We start from the raw sequence: 20,490 nt of genomic DNA, 5'->3' as shown, positions 1-20,490 counted from the left end.
TAACAGAAGCAAATATTGAAGTCTTGACTGCTCTGGACAACCTAATGCTGTCTGAGGAAAAGCCCAGATGCCCACTGGTACCAAAGCATACTATTTTCATTTGCAATTCTAGAATTCCTATGAATTATCCCAATTCCTGACACTTAATTCTTTAAGGCAACTAATTTATGTCACTCCAATTTCACAGATAAAATGTGTGAAATCTGTTTTCCTCTCTGCCACATCTCCTCCTGTTTCCCAGCTTGTTTGTTTTTTCCTGGGCTTTGCCCCACCAGCTCAAGTAATCCTGACGTTGATATGCCTCATTAGACTGATCATGCTCTCTATAGAGCCTTCTTCCTTGGCCTTCTCTGGGAAGACTTAGGCCTTTTTCATAGATGATGGGGCCATGCCAATGGGAATGGGGAAGGAGGGTAGCTTCACTGGGATGTAAAGCTATGGTCATCCAGTTGATCCAGAGTGGACATAAATTGTGCTGGACAGACCCATCCTTTGCTTTAGGATGTCTGAACATGATGTCATGATGTTAGAAGACCAGGTGGGAATTTGAACTGCCTATTTTATCTAATAAAATGCAAATACCTTTTGAAATATGGTTCTCACTGACGGCCTTGGCAACTGACATCATTTTGAAAGTGAAGGGCCTTGGGTTTGGACAGTCAGTTTCCCTTACCTTATTCTTCCCATGTCTAATACCTTAGAATCATATAATTTTAAAGATATTAAGAAGTAAGAACATATTCCTCTGGTATCTGGAATGAATTCAGAGTAGAAAATAATAGTATAGCTGTATGGCTCAGGGGGAACCAAATCTTCCTTGACTTTAGTTTCTTGATCTGTAAAATGGTATAACAATACCTTTGGCTAGAGTTCAACATCTTTGTGACAACATTTGGAGTTTTTCTAAACAAAGATAGTGGAGTTGTTTGCCATTTATTATTACACCTAATTTTTTACAGATGAAGAAACAGGCAAATAGGGGTAAGTGACTTGTCCAGGGTCATAACTAATAAGTGTCTGAGGCCATATTTGAACTCAGGTCTTTTTGATTCCAGGCCTGGTACTCCATCTACTCTGCCACTTAGCTGGCCTCTAAGAGAAAAGGAGGGTAACTTTTGAAGGATCCTAGAAAGGGATTAATCTCCAGATCAAGATTAATAACTTTCCCATGGCTATCATCTATCCCTACCTTTGTTAATGTTGAACTAGACATTTATCAAACCCCACACTTTTCAAACTGTCATTTCTTCCATAATGATCTAATTTTTCCATCCTACTAGTCTTTTAATCCATCAAGGAAAAATCCTGGAAATAACAGCAATGGAAGAATTAATACAAAGTCAAATACCGTACATTTATTAAGCAATTTTTTCTTTTTCCCAGTACTTTTTTACATGATATCTTATTCATTCTTGCCACTGTGAGAAGTAGTACAGTCACTATTATTCACATTCTCCAAACTGGAAAATGGAGGCATAGGGAATATGATCAGATTGATACTTTTAATATTCATAATGCTTTTTACTTATAAAGAATTTGACACCCATTGTATAATGTGATCCTCACAGCACTCTCCGCTCTGATACTGCCTCCACACTGCTCCAGACTCCCATGTCAACTCACACCCAGCCTATTGCAGGAGCCTGCTGATTGGTATGCCTGCTACAACTCTCTCCTCACTAGTGTCTATCTTTTACGCAGCTGACAAAGAGATCTTTCTAAAGTACAGATCTGACCATGTCACCCTCTTACTAAAAAAATTCTAGCAGCTCCCTATCATCTCCAGGATCAAATATAAAATCCTGTCTTTGTTGTTCAAAGCTCTGCATCACCTCCCCCCCCCCACTTAAATCTTTTCAGTTTTCTCATACCTTGCAACCCTCACAACCTTTTCAGTTTTCTTATACCTTATACTTCCCTCCCAGTGACTCTGTCTTTCTTGATGTTCCTTGAACAAGAAACTTCTTCTTGCAGTTCTGGGAATGTTTAATGGCTGTTTTCCATGCCTGAAATACTCTTCTTCTTCATCTCTACCTCCTGGATTCTCTAGCTCCCTTCAAGTCCCAGGTAAAAACCCTACTTTCTACAAGAAGCCTTTCCAGATACCCCTTAATTCTTAGTATCTTCTCTCTATTGAATTATTTTCATTTTATCCTTTATATAACTTGTTTGTACATAGCTGCTAGCATTTTCTCTTCTCCCATCAGATTATGATCTCCTTTAGATCAGGGACTGTTTCTTGCCTTTCTCTATATATCCAACCTGACATTTAGTAGGTACTTAATAAATATTTATTGACTTATTAAAACATTAATAGCAAGCATTAATATTTTAATATTGCATATTGGGACCCTTAGAGATGTTAAATGACTTGCCCAAGGTCACATGACAAATAAATGGAAGAGCTGGGATGTGAATGCAGGTCTTTTCACTTCATATCCAGTATTCTTCCATTAAGTAATTTTTAAAAAAGGTATCTCATAGTCTTGGTGAGTCCAACTCAGGTTTCCTGATTTATGGTCCTGTTCTGTTTCTACTAGGACACCTGATAGTGTCAAAAAATGGGATGAGAAGTGTGATGGCAGGAGAGATTGGTGACCATGCTTGGTTGGTGATGGGAGGCAAGCCTTAGCTAACCATGTCTGTGGCTTTTCCTGATCTCACAAGAGTGGACAAAGAGGGTGGCAATATCTCTGGACAACTCAGATCTTACCACATCCTAGACTTGGATTGAGAGTTCAGCAATGTACTTTAGTACTTTGCCCTGCTTATCTTCTGAGCAGTAACTCCAGTATGTCTATTGGAAGAAATAAAATCCTGAATATAGGCCAATTCCAACTGAGCCTCTATTTTGAAAGGCAGCTTTCCCATAATAAAACTTTGAGCATCTATCTGTCTCCAAGGAGAAGCTTTGCTAAATTCAATGCACTATCTTTGCAGGTCAATGCAAGGCATTCATCTGCTTTGGGCTTCCATTTGATCTCCCTTGATGTTATCTTGCATACAAATAAGAGGGTGGTCATATCACCAAAAATATAACCCACTTACAATTTATTTTTGCTAGGCAAGTGATAATAATATATCCAATGTGTGCATGGAAAAGTCACTGCATTTTAAGTGATTCTTACCATGCTGTACAATCTGAGACCCTTGAAGTCTATCCCTTAGAGAGAGATCAGTTAGGGGGGTGGAGCAGGCAAGGGGGGCCTCTGAAGTAGGCTTAAGTTCAAAAGCATCAGCATAAAGGCAGGCAGATGAAGAAAGGAACATGCTGTACCCACCTGCCACTGCTGATGATGGGCTTATTTCTAAGACACACACAGCACAATGCACACACAATGCAGAGAGGAAACAAAAGACATAGATCACAAATTTGAGATGGTTGATGGACAAAGTTTAGCTAATGTCAATGCTGAAAGCTTGCTCAGGGGTCCAAGGTGAGCATGGAAAGTTGATGTCCTCTTCGTTCTAGGCACCAGAAGCTCCCCTCTTACCAAACCTCAGCAGATAAACAAACAAACAAATAAATTCTATATGGCATACATATATTCCCCACACTGGAACCTATGACACATGAAATGAGAAGCTGAGGGGACATTGTCACAAAGGGATGGGCATGAGATGTTTGGGTAAGTAGGAATAGCTGTGATAGGTTTCAAAGAAGGTTTCATGACTTGGGAGTTCACACCCCTACACATTAGAAAATCATTCTTTCTGGGAATGATTAGATATTTAAAAGGAGAAGGGGAATGATGCAGCAGACAGCTTTCTGTTCTGTTTATTCCAGTAGATAGAGAATAAAAAAGACAGCAGAAGATTGTCTTAAAACTGAAAAACAAAACTCATTAGAAGCATTGAAAATTGTGACCAAAGGAACCTTGAGAATTCATCTTATCCATTCTTCAAACTCTAGTTGCTACTGCATTTGAACTCTCAATCATAACTGTCTACATTTCAGCAAGTCAGACACCAATGAGACTGGCTTAATTTCTTTTCTCCTGTGACAATCAGAGGAATGTTAACTGAAACTGGGTGTGTACCTTATAGTGAGAATTATTACACAGGAGCCATCTTCCAAAAGGATCAGGGGACCTTATTCATCTTATTAACATTACCATATGCTGTGGGAGAGTAGGGAAGGGGAAGATTTCCTCATCCCTTCACTCTCGGGTACAGATCCAATGAACTAAATCAATCTCTCTCTCTCTCTCTCTCTCTCTCTCTCTCTCTCTCTCTCTCTCTCTCCCCTCCACTCTATGACTATGCCCACTAAAACATGGACTTATTTTCTGAACTCACCATACAATGTGATGCTGGCATTTGTATTCCCAAGCTTGTTTGTTGCCACACAAGTGTAATTCCCATAATCCTTTTCTGAAACATTGAAGAAAGTCAATGTGGACATGCGACCTTTATTCTCGATTCTTACTCCATCCAGGCCAGTGGCTAACCTGAAATGAGAGGGAGACACTATCTATCTGGTTCTAAAAGCCAGAAAAAGACATCTCTAGAAAGATGCTGAGGGTTAGGTGCTTCTGTACCACCTTCAAAATACTCAAATGAAAATATATAGAGAACTGCATTAAATATGTAGGGTTGCAAGTCATTCCCCAATTGATAAATGTTCAAACAATATGAATAGACAGTTTTCAAATGAAGAAATTAAAACTATATATAATCATATGAAAAAAATGCTTCATATCATTATTGTTTAGAGACATGCAAATTTAAAACAACTCTGAAGTATCACCTCACACCTATCAGATTGGCTAGATGACAACAAAAGGGAAAATGATCAATGTTGGAAGGGTTGTGGGAGGATTGGGACATTAATGCATTGCTTGTAGAATTATGAAGTGATCCAACCATTCTGGAGAGCAACATGGGACCATGCCCAAAGAACAATAAAACTCTAAATGCCCTTTGATCCATCAATTCCAATTCTAGGTCTATATCCAGAAGAAATCATAAAAATAGGAAATGTCCTACGTGTTCCAAAATATTCTCAGCAGCTTTTTTTATAGTAGCAAGGAAATGGAAATTGAGGGGATGCACATCAATTGGGGACTGGTTAAACAAGTTATGGTATGGGAATATTCTGGAATATCATTGTTCTATAAGAAACCATAAATATATATATATATACAATATTAACCTGACTGTTTCCCACTGAGGGGAGGGAGGTGGGAAAGGAGGGTGGAAGGAAATTTTGTAACTTGAAAATATACATAGGCATATGAATGAATGTTGAAAAACTTTCATAACATGTATTTGGAAAAATAAAATATCTATTAAAAAACACAAAATACTCACATGGTAAATTATACTTCAGGGATTTCCTCCTTATGAACCCCTTCACCCCACCTGATTCTTCATCCCCATCTCCCTAATTCCAAACATCATCATCATTATCATTACTACCAACAGGAGTAAAATGGAAAATCTGGTAAAAATTAAGTGGGAATCCTAGAATCAACTATCTAGAACTGGAAAGATTTTCAGAGGCTACCTCCTAATCCCTTTCCTAATTCCTTGTCAGGACCACAAAAGGGGCTTGTCTTTTTATGCCTGTCTCTTCAATCAGTCATTCCATTGTGCTCCAAGTACCCTTTCTGTTCATCTACAACTCTATAATGCTTGCCTTATCTCTTCCTGAGCACACTCCATGTTCCCTCCCCTCCCAATCCCTTTCTAGAAACATAAAGCTGCCTAAAACCCGGGACAACTCTACCCAAGGATAAATCCCTATGCAGAAGGATAACCTTCTGAACTAATTTCTCAATAATTAGCTTAATACTGCCCCAGCAAAGCTACCTACCTCAGTGATCTAAATACCCAATTGTTGTTCAAAACTTATTCTCCATATTCTTATTCCCATCCCCCTTAACTCCCTCTCTCAACAGCTAACTCTAAAAACCGCCCAGCTCCTACACTCTGCTTTCTACAATGTCTATTCCATAGGTAACAAACTGGCCTTTAATCTTCAACCTTTGTCTTTTTCCTTCTCTCTCTACCTTTCTTGCAATCACTGAGACTTGGATCACTCCTGATGGTCCATGTTACTCCTTGCTCTTCAATGGAACTTCAGGCACTTCCTCTACCACCATCATTTAATAATCTCTCCTCCTTTGGGCTTCATTTCACCCATAGTCATCATCCAATAAAAATTCTGGAGACTATTTTCTGCAGACCTCCAAGACATTCTCTTTCATTCCTAAATAATTTCAGTGCTTAGTTCTACATTTTCCTTTCCTCCTCAATTTTGTTCATACCAGGGGACTTTAGCATACATATTGATCTATCCCTCAATTTACTAAATTTCCTATAATCCTTTCTACCATCTCACTGTAGCTATGCCCAGAAATGGTCATTTGATTTTACCATCACTCACTAGTGTTTCAGACCTTTTTTTTTTTAACCTGATAAGTCTATTGACATTTTACTTCTCCCTATGCTTTGCAACTTCAATATCTTCTTTTCATTCTTCTTAAAATCTACAGTCCCCCTTCTCCTGTCCATCACTCCTGCACCGTCTATTTGTTTCTTCATTCTCCATTTTGACCCCCTGGAAAACTAGGTGAACTCTTGTCTTTTAATCCTATCAAAGATTTTGTCTTGGATTAGTTCCACTATTCATTATTTTCATTTCTACTCATTAAACCTGTTGATTGGGCTTCATATACATTTGTTATGTAATCACAAATGGTTCATCATTGTGTAAGGCAATTGTTTTAAAACCTTTGAGATTATTTCAGTATTCCATTTACCATATGATTTTTTCAAACCTTTTAATCTCTCTTTAATCAACTCAAAGCTACTCCTGTCTCAAATCTTCAGCTAAGAATTTTGCCTCTTTCACTAAAAAAAAAAAGAAATAAAACCATTTTCAGATAGTTTCTCTCCTCTATTCCTCAACTCACATCATTCAAATGCTTCCTCTCACTTCAAAATTTTACATGAAGGGGTAACCCTTCTCCTTGCAAAGGAAAACCCCAGTACCTTCATAAGTGATTACACTCCATAGGATTGCCTCCTCTATTAGTGACTTTCTCACTAATTTAAACTGATCCAGTTTTCTATCTAACTCCCTTCTGCCTTTAAATTGCAAATAATTCTCCCATCCTCAAAAACCCCTCAATTTATTCATCCATCTCTACTAGCTATTGTTTCATATTTCTCCTCTATTTTGAGTCTTAACTCCTTGAGAAGGCCTCCACTTGTTTTCTTTTCATTCTCTTCTTAACTCTTCGAAGTCTGGCTTCTGAAACTTATTGGCTTTCTCCAAAATCAATAATATTTTTATTGACAGAACCAATAGGATTTTCTCAATCCTCATACCCTTTAACTTCTCTGCTTCCTTGAAACTAATAAATACCCTCTTCTCCTTGATATTTTCTTCTTTCCAGGCTTTTGAGTCACTGCCATCTCCTGGTTCTTCTTTTATCTATCTGGCTAGTCATTTTCTGTCTCCTTTATTGGATCTTCATCCAGGACACACCTGCCAGTCGTACATAATGCCTAGACCATCACAACAACTTGATGGTTGATTGATCTCCTTGCTTCCAGTCTCTACCTACAACAATCCATTCTCCACTCAGTTATCAAATTTTTATTCCTAAAGATCAATTCTGACCATGTCACAAACCACCTTCTCCCATTCAATCAACTTCCATTTCTCTCTGTTACCTTTAGGATGATATATAAATCCTCCCTTCAGCTTATAAAGCCCTTTTTAACCTTGTCCCTTTCTACGTTTTCAGTCGTTTTACACTTTACTCCCCATAATATACTTTGTGGCCAAGTGACAGCAGGATCCTTGATTTTCCTCACATATGACATTCCATTTCGAGACTTTTAGCATTTTTATTGGCTGTGTCTAGTTTGGGGAACAGAATTTTTCCTTATCATTCCATCCTAGTTTCTCTGACCTCCTTCAAATCTTAGCAAAAGCCCAATCTTTTCTAAGAAGTATATCTTAGTCCACCTTAATTTTCATTCCTTCTTTCTGAGAATACTTCCAATTTATCTATCTTATCTGTATATATATTCCTTTGAATTTTGTCTCCCCTTTTTGATTGTAAATTCATTGAGAAGAGGGACTGCTTTGTTTATCATTTTTGCTCTATTTTTTTGCTATCTCAGAGTTCAGTGTCTAGCACAAAAGACACTTAATAAAAAGCTAAATGACTGACTGATAGAAGATTAAATGACTTGCCCAAGGTCATAAAATGAAATGTCAGAGATGCAATTCAAACTCAAGCCTGTAGGTATTTCTTCTGTAAATGAATTGTACAGATATTGTACAGAATAAAAGATTTTGAGCAAAGTCATCTAGCATGGAGGGTGAAGCAACTATCCTAATACATAACTTATATTCCATCTTGACAAGGAGATACATTTGTGGGAAATGCAGCAATAAAAAATATTTTTGCTCTCTCTACATTTGCCTATCCTGTTACTCCCATTTATAAACAAAAGGATTTGAACTCAAAAGAGATATCTTGATCTATCTGCTCAGTTTCACAATAGCCCTGTCTCTTATTTCTAAGTACCTGGTTTCCTCCTTGAACCATTGGAAGTCAGCCAGAGGGACAGCAGAAGCTTCACATCTGAGAATGCCTTTCTGACCCAGGGATACCCCAGTGTTCTTGGCATTTGAGATAAAAGGAGGATCTGCAAAATAAATAGATTATAAAAGTCTTGCAAAGGGAGCACTTCTTTGGTGTCAATGGGTTTCCTAAAAATATCTCTTGAATCGAGCAACCTAAAAAACAATTTCCCAATTATAGGTATTACATTTACATTAGGACCTATTTTATGAATTCTTCCCAAACCCATATTGCTTTCAAAAGATATGTAAAGGAGTGATAAAACTTGGTTCCCACAGTTGCAAAACAACCCACCTAAAAGTCAAGCAGGAATTACAGAAACCAATCTGAAAGCAAGAGAAATTAAAGACAGGGCTGAATATGGGGGTATATACCTTGCTAGGGTATTTGACTAAAGATAACACCCTGAATCATTCAGTAAATTTGATAGGATGAGACTCCTTCTTCCTTTGCTCCTCTTTCCCATTTTTTGCCCATTTACCCCAACACACACACACACAGACACACAAACTCTTCTTGAAATGACAACTCACAGTTTACGGTGATTTTTACTTTTCGCACATCTGGGGCAGCAACATCATTCAAGGCGCTGCATTCATACTCTCCAGACTGATCCCGTGTGATGCCAGAGATCTCCAGATACTCATCTTCACTCACAAAGCCTTGACCTTCTAGAAAGAAAAATTAAACAGGTAAATGTTCTAGAAGCTGGGGGCAGAAGGCAAAAATAATCAATCAATCAAAAAGCATCTGTGAACTACTATATGTCAAGTACTGTGCCAAGAGTTGAGAATACAAAGACAAAAACAAGTCTGTGTTCTTAGGAAGTTTACACTAGGTCCTTCTGCGACAGAGCCAAAATGGCAGCATGAAGCTAGCGTAGTCCTGGAGTTTTTCCCCTATATAACTTTAAATTGAAACCTCTATACAGACAGTAAAGCTAAAGATCTCACCAAAAAAAAAGTGAGAGAGAAACAAGTTCTCAACTCAAAATATCATGGAGGATCTTTAGGAAAGATCTGTCTCTTTGAGGATAAAAGGCAAGTATAGCTCAGGGCAGGTCGAAGAGTGAGAAAGCCAGCAGGATCGTCTTAACCACAGCACAGTTGAGGTCCTGACTAAGCTAGAGAGCAGCCCAGGTCCCAGTTCAACTAGATAGCAGGTCAGGAGGGAAGGTCCCACTTCACACAAAGTCTGAGTTATATACTATACCTCAGAAACACAACTCAGCTATCAAAATGAGCAAAAAATCAAAAGCTACTATTCAGATAGGGATGATAAAAATGCAATCTCAGAAGAAAAAAGTGGCAAATTACCTACATGAGAAGTCTAAAAGGAGCTTATGAAGTGGGTTCAAATTCAAAACATCATGTAAGTGTTTAAAAAGGATTTTAGAAGAAAAATAGAAAAAAAAAAGAAATGAGATTCATGCATGAGAATTATGAAAGTATTTATAAAGAAATAAACTCCTTTAAAAGATAAAAATGACCAACTGGGAAAAAATTAACCCATCTAAAAGAAAAATTAACCAACTGGAAAAGGAAAACAACTTATTTAAAAGTAAAATTAACCAACTGGAAAAGGAAACATAAAAGCTAATTGAAGAAATGAAATCCTAAAAATTGGAATTGGACAAATGCAAACTCATGACTCCATAAGACACCAAGATTCTATTAAACAAAATCAAAAGTCTGAAAAAAATGAAGAATATGTAAAGTATATTTTAAGAAAAATAAAGGACCTGGAAAATAGATCCAATAGAGATGTTTATGAATTATTAGTTTTAGGGTCTTGTTTTTATTTTTTTTACAAGGCAAATGGGGTTAAGTGGCTTGCCCAAGGCCACACAACTAGGTAATTATTAAGTGTCTGAGACCGGATTTGAACCCAGGTACTCCTGACTCCAGGGCCAGTGCTTTATCCACTGCACCACCTAGCCGCCCCCTATGAATTATTAGTTTACCTTAAAGTCTAGATCACAAAAAGAACCTGAAAAATATCTTTCAGGAAATTTTCTTAGAAAACTTCCCTAATATCCTAGATTAAGAAGACAAAATAGTCCCTGAAAGAATCCAGAGCACCTCCAGAAAGAGATCCCAGAATAAAAACTCCAAGGAATATCATAACCAAATTCAAGATTTTTCAATTAAAGGAGAAGACACTTCAAGCATACAAAAGAAACAATTTAAATTCCAAGGAAGTACAGTCAGAATTACACAACATTTAGCAGTTTCAACATTAAAAGATCAAAGGGTCTGGAATATGATATTCCAGAGGGCAAAGAACCTTGGATTACAACCAAGAATTAACTACCATGCAAAATTCAGTATATTATTTCAGAGGAAAAATATGGATTTTCAATGAATGAGAATTTCCAAAATTTTCTGATAAAAAACCATATTTGAACAGAAAATATGATCTCAAATATAAGACTGAAAAGATGCCTAAAGTAGATGAATATTAAAAAATTTCATAATAGGTAATTAGAAAAATAAAATAAATTATCTATCAAAAGAAAAGAGATACATAAATAAAAATGTAAATGGATAGGTGAAAAAAACACTAGTCAAGAAAATTAAATTGAATACACACCTAAAAGGGAAGATAACACCTGTAACTCCTGAGAATCGTATTTTTCTCAGAATAGTTAAAAGAAACCTATTTAGATAGAGGTTTGTGGTATAAAATGACACTGAAAATGTTGAGTCTTTAGCCAGTATTGCAGCTAATGAGGGTTGAATATAGTGGAAGGGACTGTACTTAGAGTAAAGGGGTATAAATGAAACATAATGTGATGATGATAATGAGTGTACTATTTCCTATTTTGTGTGTGTGTGTGTGTGTGTGTGTGTGTGTGTGTGTGAGAGAGAGAGAGAGAGAGAGAGAGAACTTAGAGGGTCTATACATAATTGAATTATGAAGTGATCTTACTTTATTAGACACTATAGTTAAGGAGGGTTGTGGTATATTAGGGAAAGAGGGTGAGAGTGTACTTAGAAGGGTTGACCAAAGACATTAGCTTCTGGGATAAGAAATCACTATTTGACAAAAACTTGGGAATACTGGAAAATAGTATGACAAAAATTAGGTATAGACCCATATTTCACACTCCATACCAAAATAAGGTCAAAATGGGTATAGCATTTAGACATAAAAGATGATACCATAGATCAATTAATAGATCAATAAATACTCTGTCAGTATAGACAGATAGAGTCTATTTCTCTGCCTTCCAGAAGGCAGGGAAATTTATGAAGAAACAAGAAATAGAGTAGGTTATAAATTACAAAATGGATGATTTTGACTATTAAAATTAAAACATTGTTGCACTAATAAAACCACTGCTGCCAAGATTAGAAGGAAAACAGAAAGCTAGGAAACAATTTTCAGAGCTAGAGGTTCTGATAAAGGTCTCATTTCCAAAATATATAGAGAACTGAATCAACTTTATTTTTTTCTTTCTTTTTTAATTGATATTTTATTTTTCCAAAAACATGTTATAAAAGCTTTTCAATATTCATCCGTATGCCTATGTATATTTTTAAGTAACAAAATTTCCTTTTACCCTCCCTTCCCACCTTCCATTTCCCTCAGGAGCAAATAGTCAGGTTAATACATACACATTTGTCTTAAACATGTTTACAGAGTAGCCATTTTCAGTGTGCAAAATTAAGATTAAGGAAAATAAATGAATAAGAGATACATTTTTTTTTAAAAAAGTGAATGTAGTGTTCATCAGATTCTGAAGCATTTTTTGATTTGTTTTATTCTGTTTTTCTTCCTCTGGATGGGGATAACATTTTCCATAGTCAGCCTAAAATGGTTATCCTAGCTCTCTATATTGCATCCATCAGGGTTGATCATCTTACAATGTTGCTATTAACATGCATTGGTTCTGTTTCCTTTGCTCAGCATCAGATACTATAATTCATTCAGTGCTTCTCTAGAGCCTGACCATTTATGTTTTCTTATAGAACAATAGTATTGCATTATATTCATGTACCATAAATTGTTTAACCATTCCCCAATTGATGGGCATATGCTTGATTTCTAATTCTTTGCCACTTCAAAAAGAGTGACTGTGAATATTTTGGAACATGTAGGACTTTTCCCATTTTTTATGATTTCTTCTGTATATAGACCTAGAATTGGGTTTGCTGGATCAAAGGGAATGAACAGTTCTTTGGGCATAGTTCCATATTACTCTCCAGATTGGTTGAATCACTTCACAATTCCACAAGCAATGCATTAATGTCCCAATCCTCCCACAATCTCTCCAATAATGATCATTTTACCTTTTTATTATCTTAGTCAATCTGATAGGTTGTAAGGCCATACCTCAGAGTTGTTTTAATTTGAATTTCTCTAAACAATAATGATTTGGAGCATTTTTCCATGTGATTATATGTAACTTTAATATCTTCATTTGAAAACTGTCTATTCATATCCTTTGACCACTTATTAGCTGGGGAAACTGAATAAAATTTGTAAGGTTACAAATTCCCAATTGATAAATGGTCAAAGGATATGGACAGTTTTCAAACAAAGAAATTAAAGTTCTATATAATCATATGAAAGATACTCCAAATCATTATTTAGAGAAATGAAAAATTGTATAAGATGACAAAAAGTGTAAATGATCAATGTTGGAAAGGCAATGGGAGGATTGAGACACTAATGTCCTGTTGGTGGAGTTGTGAACTAATCCAAACACTCTAGAGAGCAATATGGAACTATGCACAAAGAGGAATAAAGCTGATCATACCCTTCGACCTAGTAATACTAAAATAGGCCGATATCCAGAAGAAATCATAAAAAAATAAGGAAAAATTCCATGCGATCCAAAATATTTGAAGCAGCTCTTTTTTTAAGTGGCAAAGAATTGGAAATTTAGGGGATGCCTATCAAATGGGGAATTATCAAACAAGTTATGGTATATGAATGTTATGGAGTATGGTTAGACCTTAAAGACCTTAAAGAAATATTGAAAGAATTCAGTAAACTGATGCTGAGCAAAGGGAGTAGAACCAAGAAAACATTGTATATATTAACAACAATATTGTGAGTTGATCATCTATGAGGGATGCAGCTCTTTGCAGAAGTTCAAATAATGACTACAACTCTGGGAGACTTGTTTTGGACAAAACCATACATATCCAAATGAAAAAACAAACAAACAAATCCCCAAACCTCAGAATCTGAATAAACACTATGTTCATTTTTTTAAAATTTCTCTGATGTTTTTCCTTCCTATCCCATGGTTTTCTTTCTTCACCTTTAGTTCTAATTGCTCATACACAAAATGATTAATATGTAAACATGTTAAACACAAATGTACACATACAACTTTCACTAAACTGTTTGCCACTGTGGTGAGGGGGTTGGAAAGTGAGGGTGAAAAAATATTGTATAACTTATAAATATGCAAGTCATGAATGTTGAAAGACTTTTTTAACATGTACTTGGAAAAGTAAAGTAAAATATCAATTATTTTGGAATTGAAAATTGGAAAAACATTATTAAAAAAGAAGAGCTAGGGGGCGGCTAGGTGGCACAGTGGATAGGATACCAGCCCTGGAGTCAGGAGTAACTGAGTTCAAATCTGGCCTCAGACACTTAATAATTACCTAGCTGTGTGGCCTTGGGCAAGCCACTTAACCCCATTTGCCTTGCAAAAAAACTAAAAAAATGAGCTGGCATAAATAGATTATGAAGTGATATTGCATTGCTCCATTCTTTAGTTAACAAGGGTTATAGTGCTACAGTTGGAATACTATAGGGATAGAGGGAGAGAGAGTGCTCAATATATTAAGGAGAGTTGTAGTGCTATTGTTGGAGAGAGAGAGAGAGAGAGAGAGAGAGAGAGAGAGAGAGAGAGAGAGAGAGAGAGAGAGAGAGAGAGAATGAGCACATTTGATACTTTGGTTGGGGAGTGTTGTGCAGTTATTATTGGAATGCTATAGGGACAGAGGGAGCAAGAGCATAGCTGACACCTTGGTTGGAGAGGGTTATAGTGCTATAGTTGGAGTATGCTAGAAGTAGAGTATACTTAGAGGTACTAGACATGAATAGATCATGAAATGATTTTGCTTTATTCAGTGATTTGGCTACAGTTGGAAGGAGTGTACTTGGTTGGGTGGGGTATAAATGGTTCATGAAATGATTTGACTTTGCATGATACTTTGACTCATGAGGATTGTGTGTCCATGGAGAGTACTTGAAAAGAGGGTGTTTTATAAATAGACTATAATTTGATGTGATTCATGACTCTTTAAAAGTATATGTCTAATGGGTCAGAAGAGGGAAGTGTCCTTCATGACTATGAGGCAATGCTATTTTTCAATCAATAATAATCAATCAAGGTTTCAGAGAAAGGTACTTCTATGAGGACAGATAAAAGGGGTAGCATATTTCCCCATATATAAGATGCACCCTCTTTCAAAAAATTTGGGTCTCAACACTGGGAGCATCTTATACAGTGGCTGTAGATTCTTTTACTTGCATTTCCCAAATTTTTGCACTTGTTGTGGTGCTTATTGTTATGATTTTTTACTTGCATTTCCAGCTTTTTTGCATTTGTTGCCTTTGTGTTCATTGTTTCTCATTTGCTGGCAGTATATTAGGTTATGTTTTGCCACCTTCTGTCCTGAAATGGCTCAGAAAAGACTTTTGTGCAGTGCTGAATTCAAGTTCAAAGTGATCCAGTTTGTAAAAGTGAATGGAAATCATTCTGCTGAACATAAATTTGGTCCTCCTCCAACTGAAAAAACAATCATAGATTGACTACAAAAAGAAATTCTACTGAAAACACTATGGCAGAAGGCCATGAGAGGCAAGTCAGAAAAATGGCCTGATTTAGAGATGGAAAGGAGAGCAAAGGGTAATTGGAATTCCTCTGTCCACAAAGATGGTTCAGCATGAAGTAAGAAGAATTGCTGATGAAAAAGATGCTACTGATTCAAAGGAAGACACAATTGGTGCTTCAGGTTCATGAAATGGAATGGACTATGCATATGTCCATGCACTAGACTTGACCAAAAGATGCCTGAAAGCTATGAGCAGAAGGTCCTTGAATTTCATGATGAATAATATGTGAGTTCAATAAGCTTATGTAATACATTTTTTCCAAATTTCAGGTACCAAAATTAAGGTGCATCTTATACATGGGAAAAATGGTATATTTTGACAGAGGGACTGTAGGTACAAGTCAAGGTTAAAACAATAAAGATATGAAAAGAAGAATTATACTAGGAAAAGGCATCAGAGAATAAATAACATCACATGAAGAGGCACAAAGACCTATTATAGTAGAGAGAAAAAAGGAAGGGTGTGAACACTGCATAAATCCTACTCTCAATAGATTTTGGCCCCAAAGGGAATAACATACATTCCCAATTGGGTTCAAAAATCTATCCTACCCTACAGGGAAATAGGGGGAAAGTGAAAGAAAGGGGAAGGAAGTACTGATAAAAGGAAAGGTGAAAGTAAGAGGAAAAGTAAAGTTAAAGAGAAAATTGAAAAGAAAATTTTAAAGAGGGGAAAGGAACAAAACATTGGTGAGGATAGATAAGAGGAAAGGAGCAAGAAAAGTATAAATGGGGAGGAAATATGGAAGGAAACACAGAATTAAAAATCTTAATGATAAATATCAATGGAATAAACTGTCATTAAATGGAAACAGATAGCAAAAGGGATTAAAAGCCAGAATCCTGTATTATGTGGTTTACAAGAAACATATCTGAAGCAGACAGATATGCTCAGGGTAAAGGTTAAATATTGGAGTAAAATATATTATACTTCTGTAGAAGTAAAAAAAAAGTAAAAAAATCCTCATCTCAGACAAAGCAAAGGCAAAAATAGATCTCATTAAAAGGGACATGGAAATAAACTGCACCTTCTTAAAAGGCACCATAAGCAAAAAACCCAGGAAGATCTGAAACAGTTAAAGAAAATTATAGCCAATCTCCCTAATGAACACTGAAGCAAAAATCTGAAAGAAAATTTAAGCAAAGAGATTACAAGTTATTAACAGAATTACATATCATGGTCAGGTAGGATTTATACCAGGTAGGCAGAGATGGTTCAGTATTAGTAAACAATCAGTATAATTGAACATATCAATAACAAAGCCTATAGAAATCAAATGAATATCTTGATAGAGGCTGAAAAGGCCTTTGACAAAATACTGCATCTATTTCTATAAAAACATTAGAGAGTATGGGATTAAATGAAATTTTCCTTAAAATAATATATAGTATCTATCAAAAATATCAACAAATTTTATATGTAATGGGGATAAACTATGAGTATTTCAATAATATCAGGAGTGAAACAAGGATGCCCATTATCACCATTACTCTTCAATATAGTTCTAATAATATATTGAAGAGTAATTGAGATAAAAAAAAGAAATTTCATTTAAAGTAATTTCAGACAACATAAAATACTTGGAAATCTACTTCCCAACACAAACCTCAAAACTATGTGACTGCAATTACAAAATACTTCTCAAGCAAATAAAGCCAGATCTAAACATTTGGAAAAATATCAATTGCTCATGGTTAGGCCAAGCTAACATAATAAAAGTTACAATTCTACCCAAATCTAATTACTTATTCATACATATTCATATGTATTCATATGTCATACCAATCAACCCAAAAAATTTTACAGAGCTAGAAAAAATAACAATAAAATTCATCTGGAGCAACAAAAAGTCAAGAATATGAAAGGAATTCATGAAAAAAATGCAAAGGAAGGTGGCTTAGCTGTACCAGATCTAAACTCTATTAAAAGACAATAGTCATCAAAACTGCCTGGTACTATTTAAGAAACAGAGTAATGGACCCAGGGATTAGAGTAGGCAAAAAAGAAACAGTAGTAAAGGATTATAGTACCCTACTGTTTGACAAAACCACAGATATTAGCTTCTAGGATAAGAAGTCACTATTCAACAAAAACTGTTGGGAAAATTTGAAAATATTTTGACAAAAACTAGACAGAGACTCACACCTCACACCCTATACCAAAATAAGGTTAAAATAGGTATAAGATTTAGACATAAAGGGCAGTACCATAGACCAATTAAGAGATAAAGAAGTTCTCTGGAAAGGAGGAAAAATTTATGACTAACAAAAATAAAGAACTTGTAAAATGGATGATTTTGACTTTATTATATTAAAAAGTTTTTGCACTAATAAAAACCCATACTGTTAAGATTAGAAGGAAAACAGAAAGCTAGGATCCAATTTTCACAGTTAGGAGTTCTGATAAAAGTCTGATTTCCAAAATATATAGAGAACTGAAATGAATTTATAAAATTATAAGTCATTCCTCAATTGATAAATAGTTTAAAGGTATGAATATGCAATTTTCAGACAAAAATATTTAAAGCTATATGCACTCCTATGAAAAATGTTTCAAATCAGTAATGATTTGGAACATTTAGAACAGAAAAATACAAATTAATACAACTATGGGGGCAACTAGGTGGTGCAGTAGATAGAGCACCCGCCCTGGAGTCAGGAGGACCTGAATTCAAATCTAGCCTCAGAAACTTAATAATTACCTAGCTATGTGACTTTGGACAAGTCACTTAACCATATTGCCTTGCAAAAACAAAAACAAAACAACTATGAAGTACCATATCACACCTATCAGACTGGCTTAGATGACAAAAAATGAAAACAATCAATGTAGGAGAGGATGTGCAAAAATTGTGACATTAATGCATTGTTGATGAAATTGTGAACTGATCCAGTCATTTTGGAGAGCAATCTGGAGCTACACCCAGTGAGCACTAAAACTGATCATAACTTTTGACCCAGCAATACGATTATTAGATCTATCAAAAGAAATCATTAAAAAAGGGGAAAACCCATATGTTCAAAAATATTTATAGCAGCTCATTTTGTATAGGAAAAGAATTAGAAACTGAGGGGAATCCTCATCAATTAAGGAATGACTGAACAAGTTTTGGTATAAGAATGTTATGGGATGCTATTGTTCTATAAGAAACCATGAGTGGTCAGATTTTAAAGAATTGTGGAAGGAATTACAGGGATTGAGTGAAGGGAGCTGAAACAAGATAACATTGTATATATATTAACAAAAACACTGTGAATTGATCCAATTATGATGGATGCAGCTCTTCTCAGAAGTTCAGAGATCAAGGATACCCCTGGCATACCTATGATGGACAATGTCATCCACATCCAGAAGCCAAAAAACCCAAGCCCCCCCCCCAAATCTGAATATATATTACATTCACTTTTTCTTAAAACTCTTAATGTTTTCCTTCCTATTTCATGGTTTTCTTTCTTTCCCTTAGTCCTAATTCCTCATTCACAAAATAACTAATATGTAAATATGCTAAATACACATGTACAACTTTTCCAGACTGTATGCTGTCAAGGGGAGGGAGAGGGAAGAGTGGTAGAAACATGTGTAATTTAAAAATATGCAAATGAATGAATGCTGAAAAACCACCATAGCATATAATTGGAAAAATAAAATAAAATATCAATTTAAAAAAAACCAAGTTTCTTGAAACAATTAACAAATTCAGAAAAGTATCAAGATATAAAACAATCCCATATAAATCAACAGCATTTCTATTTATAGGAAAAGCAAAGCCCAAGAACAAGAAATAGAAAGAGAAATTCCATTTAAAATAACTAATATGCAACATTAAATTCTTGGGAATCTACCTCCCAAGACAAACCCAGAAACTATATGAACACAATTATAAAGCATTTCTCATGCAAATAAAGTTAGAGCTAAATAATTGGAAAAACGTCAAGTGCTCATTGTTTGATCAAGCTAATGTAATAAAAATGACAATTCTACCCAAATAGTGCCATATCAATCAAACTACCAAATAACTACGGATCTAGAAAAAATAGTAACAAAATTCATCTGGAGCAACAAAAGGGCAAGAATAGCAAGTGAACTGCTGAAAAAAAATATAAAGGAAGATAGTCTAGCTCTACCAGATCTAAAACCATACCATAAAATGGCAGTCACTGGTACCAGTTAAGAAATAAAGTAATGGATTAGTGGATTGGGATAGGTTCAAAAGAAACTGCAGTAAATGACTACAGCAATCTCCTATTTGACAAACCAAAGATATCAGTTTATAGAATAAGAACTTACTATTTGACAAAAATTGTTGGGAAAATTGGAAAATATTTCAAAAACTAGGCATAGATCCACATCTCACACCCTGTACTAAAATAAGCTCAAAAATGGGACAAGATATAGACTTAGAGACACCATAGATAAATTAATGGACCAAGAAATATTCTATCAGATCTATGGAAGGGGATAAATTTATGGCCAAACAAGAATTAGAGCACATTATAAATGGCAAAATGAATGATTTTGACTATATTAAATTAAAATTTTTTGCACTAATAAAATCAATGCTGCCAAAATTAGAAAGAAAGTAGAAAGCTGGGAAATAATCTTCACAGCTAGGAGTGCTGATAGAGGTCTCATTTCTAAAATATATAGAGAATTGTATGAAATGTATAAAGTTACAAGTCATTCCCCAATTGATAAATGATCAAAGGATATGAACAGTTTTCAAACAAAGAAATTAAAACTATATATAATCATATGAAAAAATGCTCCAAATCATTATTGATTAGAGAAATACAAATTAAAACAACAATGAGGTATCACTTCACACCTATCAGATTGGCCAAAATAAGAAAAAAAGCGAAAATTATCAATGTTGGAAAGATTTTGGGAGGATTGGGACATTGATACTTTGTTGATCAAGTTGTGAAATGATCCAACCTTTCTGGAGAACAATATGGAACTGGTCCCAAAGAACAATAAAACTCTTCAGACCCCTTTGGTACAGCAATTCCAATTC

The 20,490-nt window shown here is 35.3% G+C and overlaps 1 protein-coding gene across 1 annotated transcript in view; it reads right to left on the bottom strand.

Annotated features, from left to right (window-relative positions):
• The window catches only part of OPCML (opioid binding protein/cell adhesion molecule like), a 732,434-nt gene that overhangs the window by 12,829 nt on the left and 699,115 nt on the right, over positions 1 to 20,490 (bottom strand). Inside the window, exons 4-6 of the mRNA XM_074187257.1 lie at positions 9,143 to 9,280; positions 8,553 to 8,673; positions 4,300 to 4,451 (exon numbers count right to left, since the gene is read on the bottom strand). Coding sequence (XP_074043358.1) covers positions 4,300 to 4,451; positions 8,553 to 8,673; positions 9,143 to 9,280 — 411 coding nt within the window. The remainder of the gene's footprint in view (positions 1 to 4,299; positions 4,452 to 8,552; positions 8,674 to 9,142; positions 9,281 to 20,490) is intronic.

Source organism: Macrotis lagotis, chromosome 1 (assembly GCF_037893015.1).
Source record: "Macrotis lagotis isolate mMagLag1 chromosome 1, bilby.v1.9.chrom.fasta, whole genome shotgun sequence".
Classification (NCBI taxonomy): Eukaryota; Metazoa; Chordata; class Mammalia; order Peramelemorphia; family Peramelidae; genus Macrotis; species Macrotis lagotis.
Note: the sequence above shows the minus strand (reverse complement) of the source record. Positions and strands in the feature narration are given on the sequence as shown.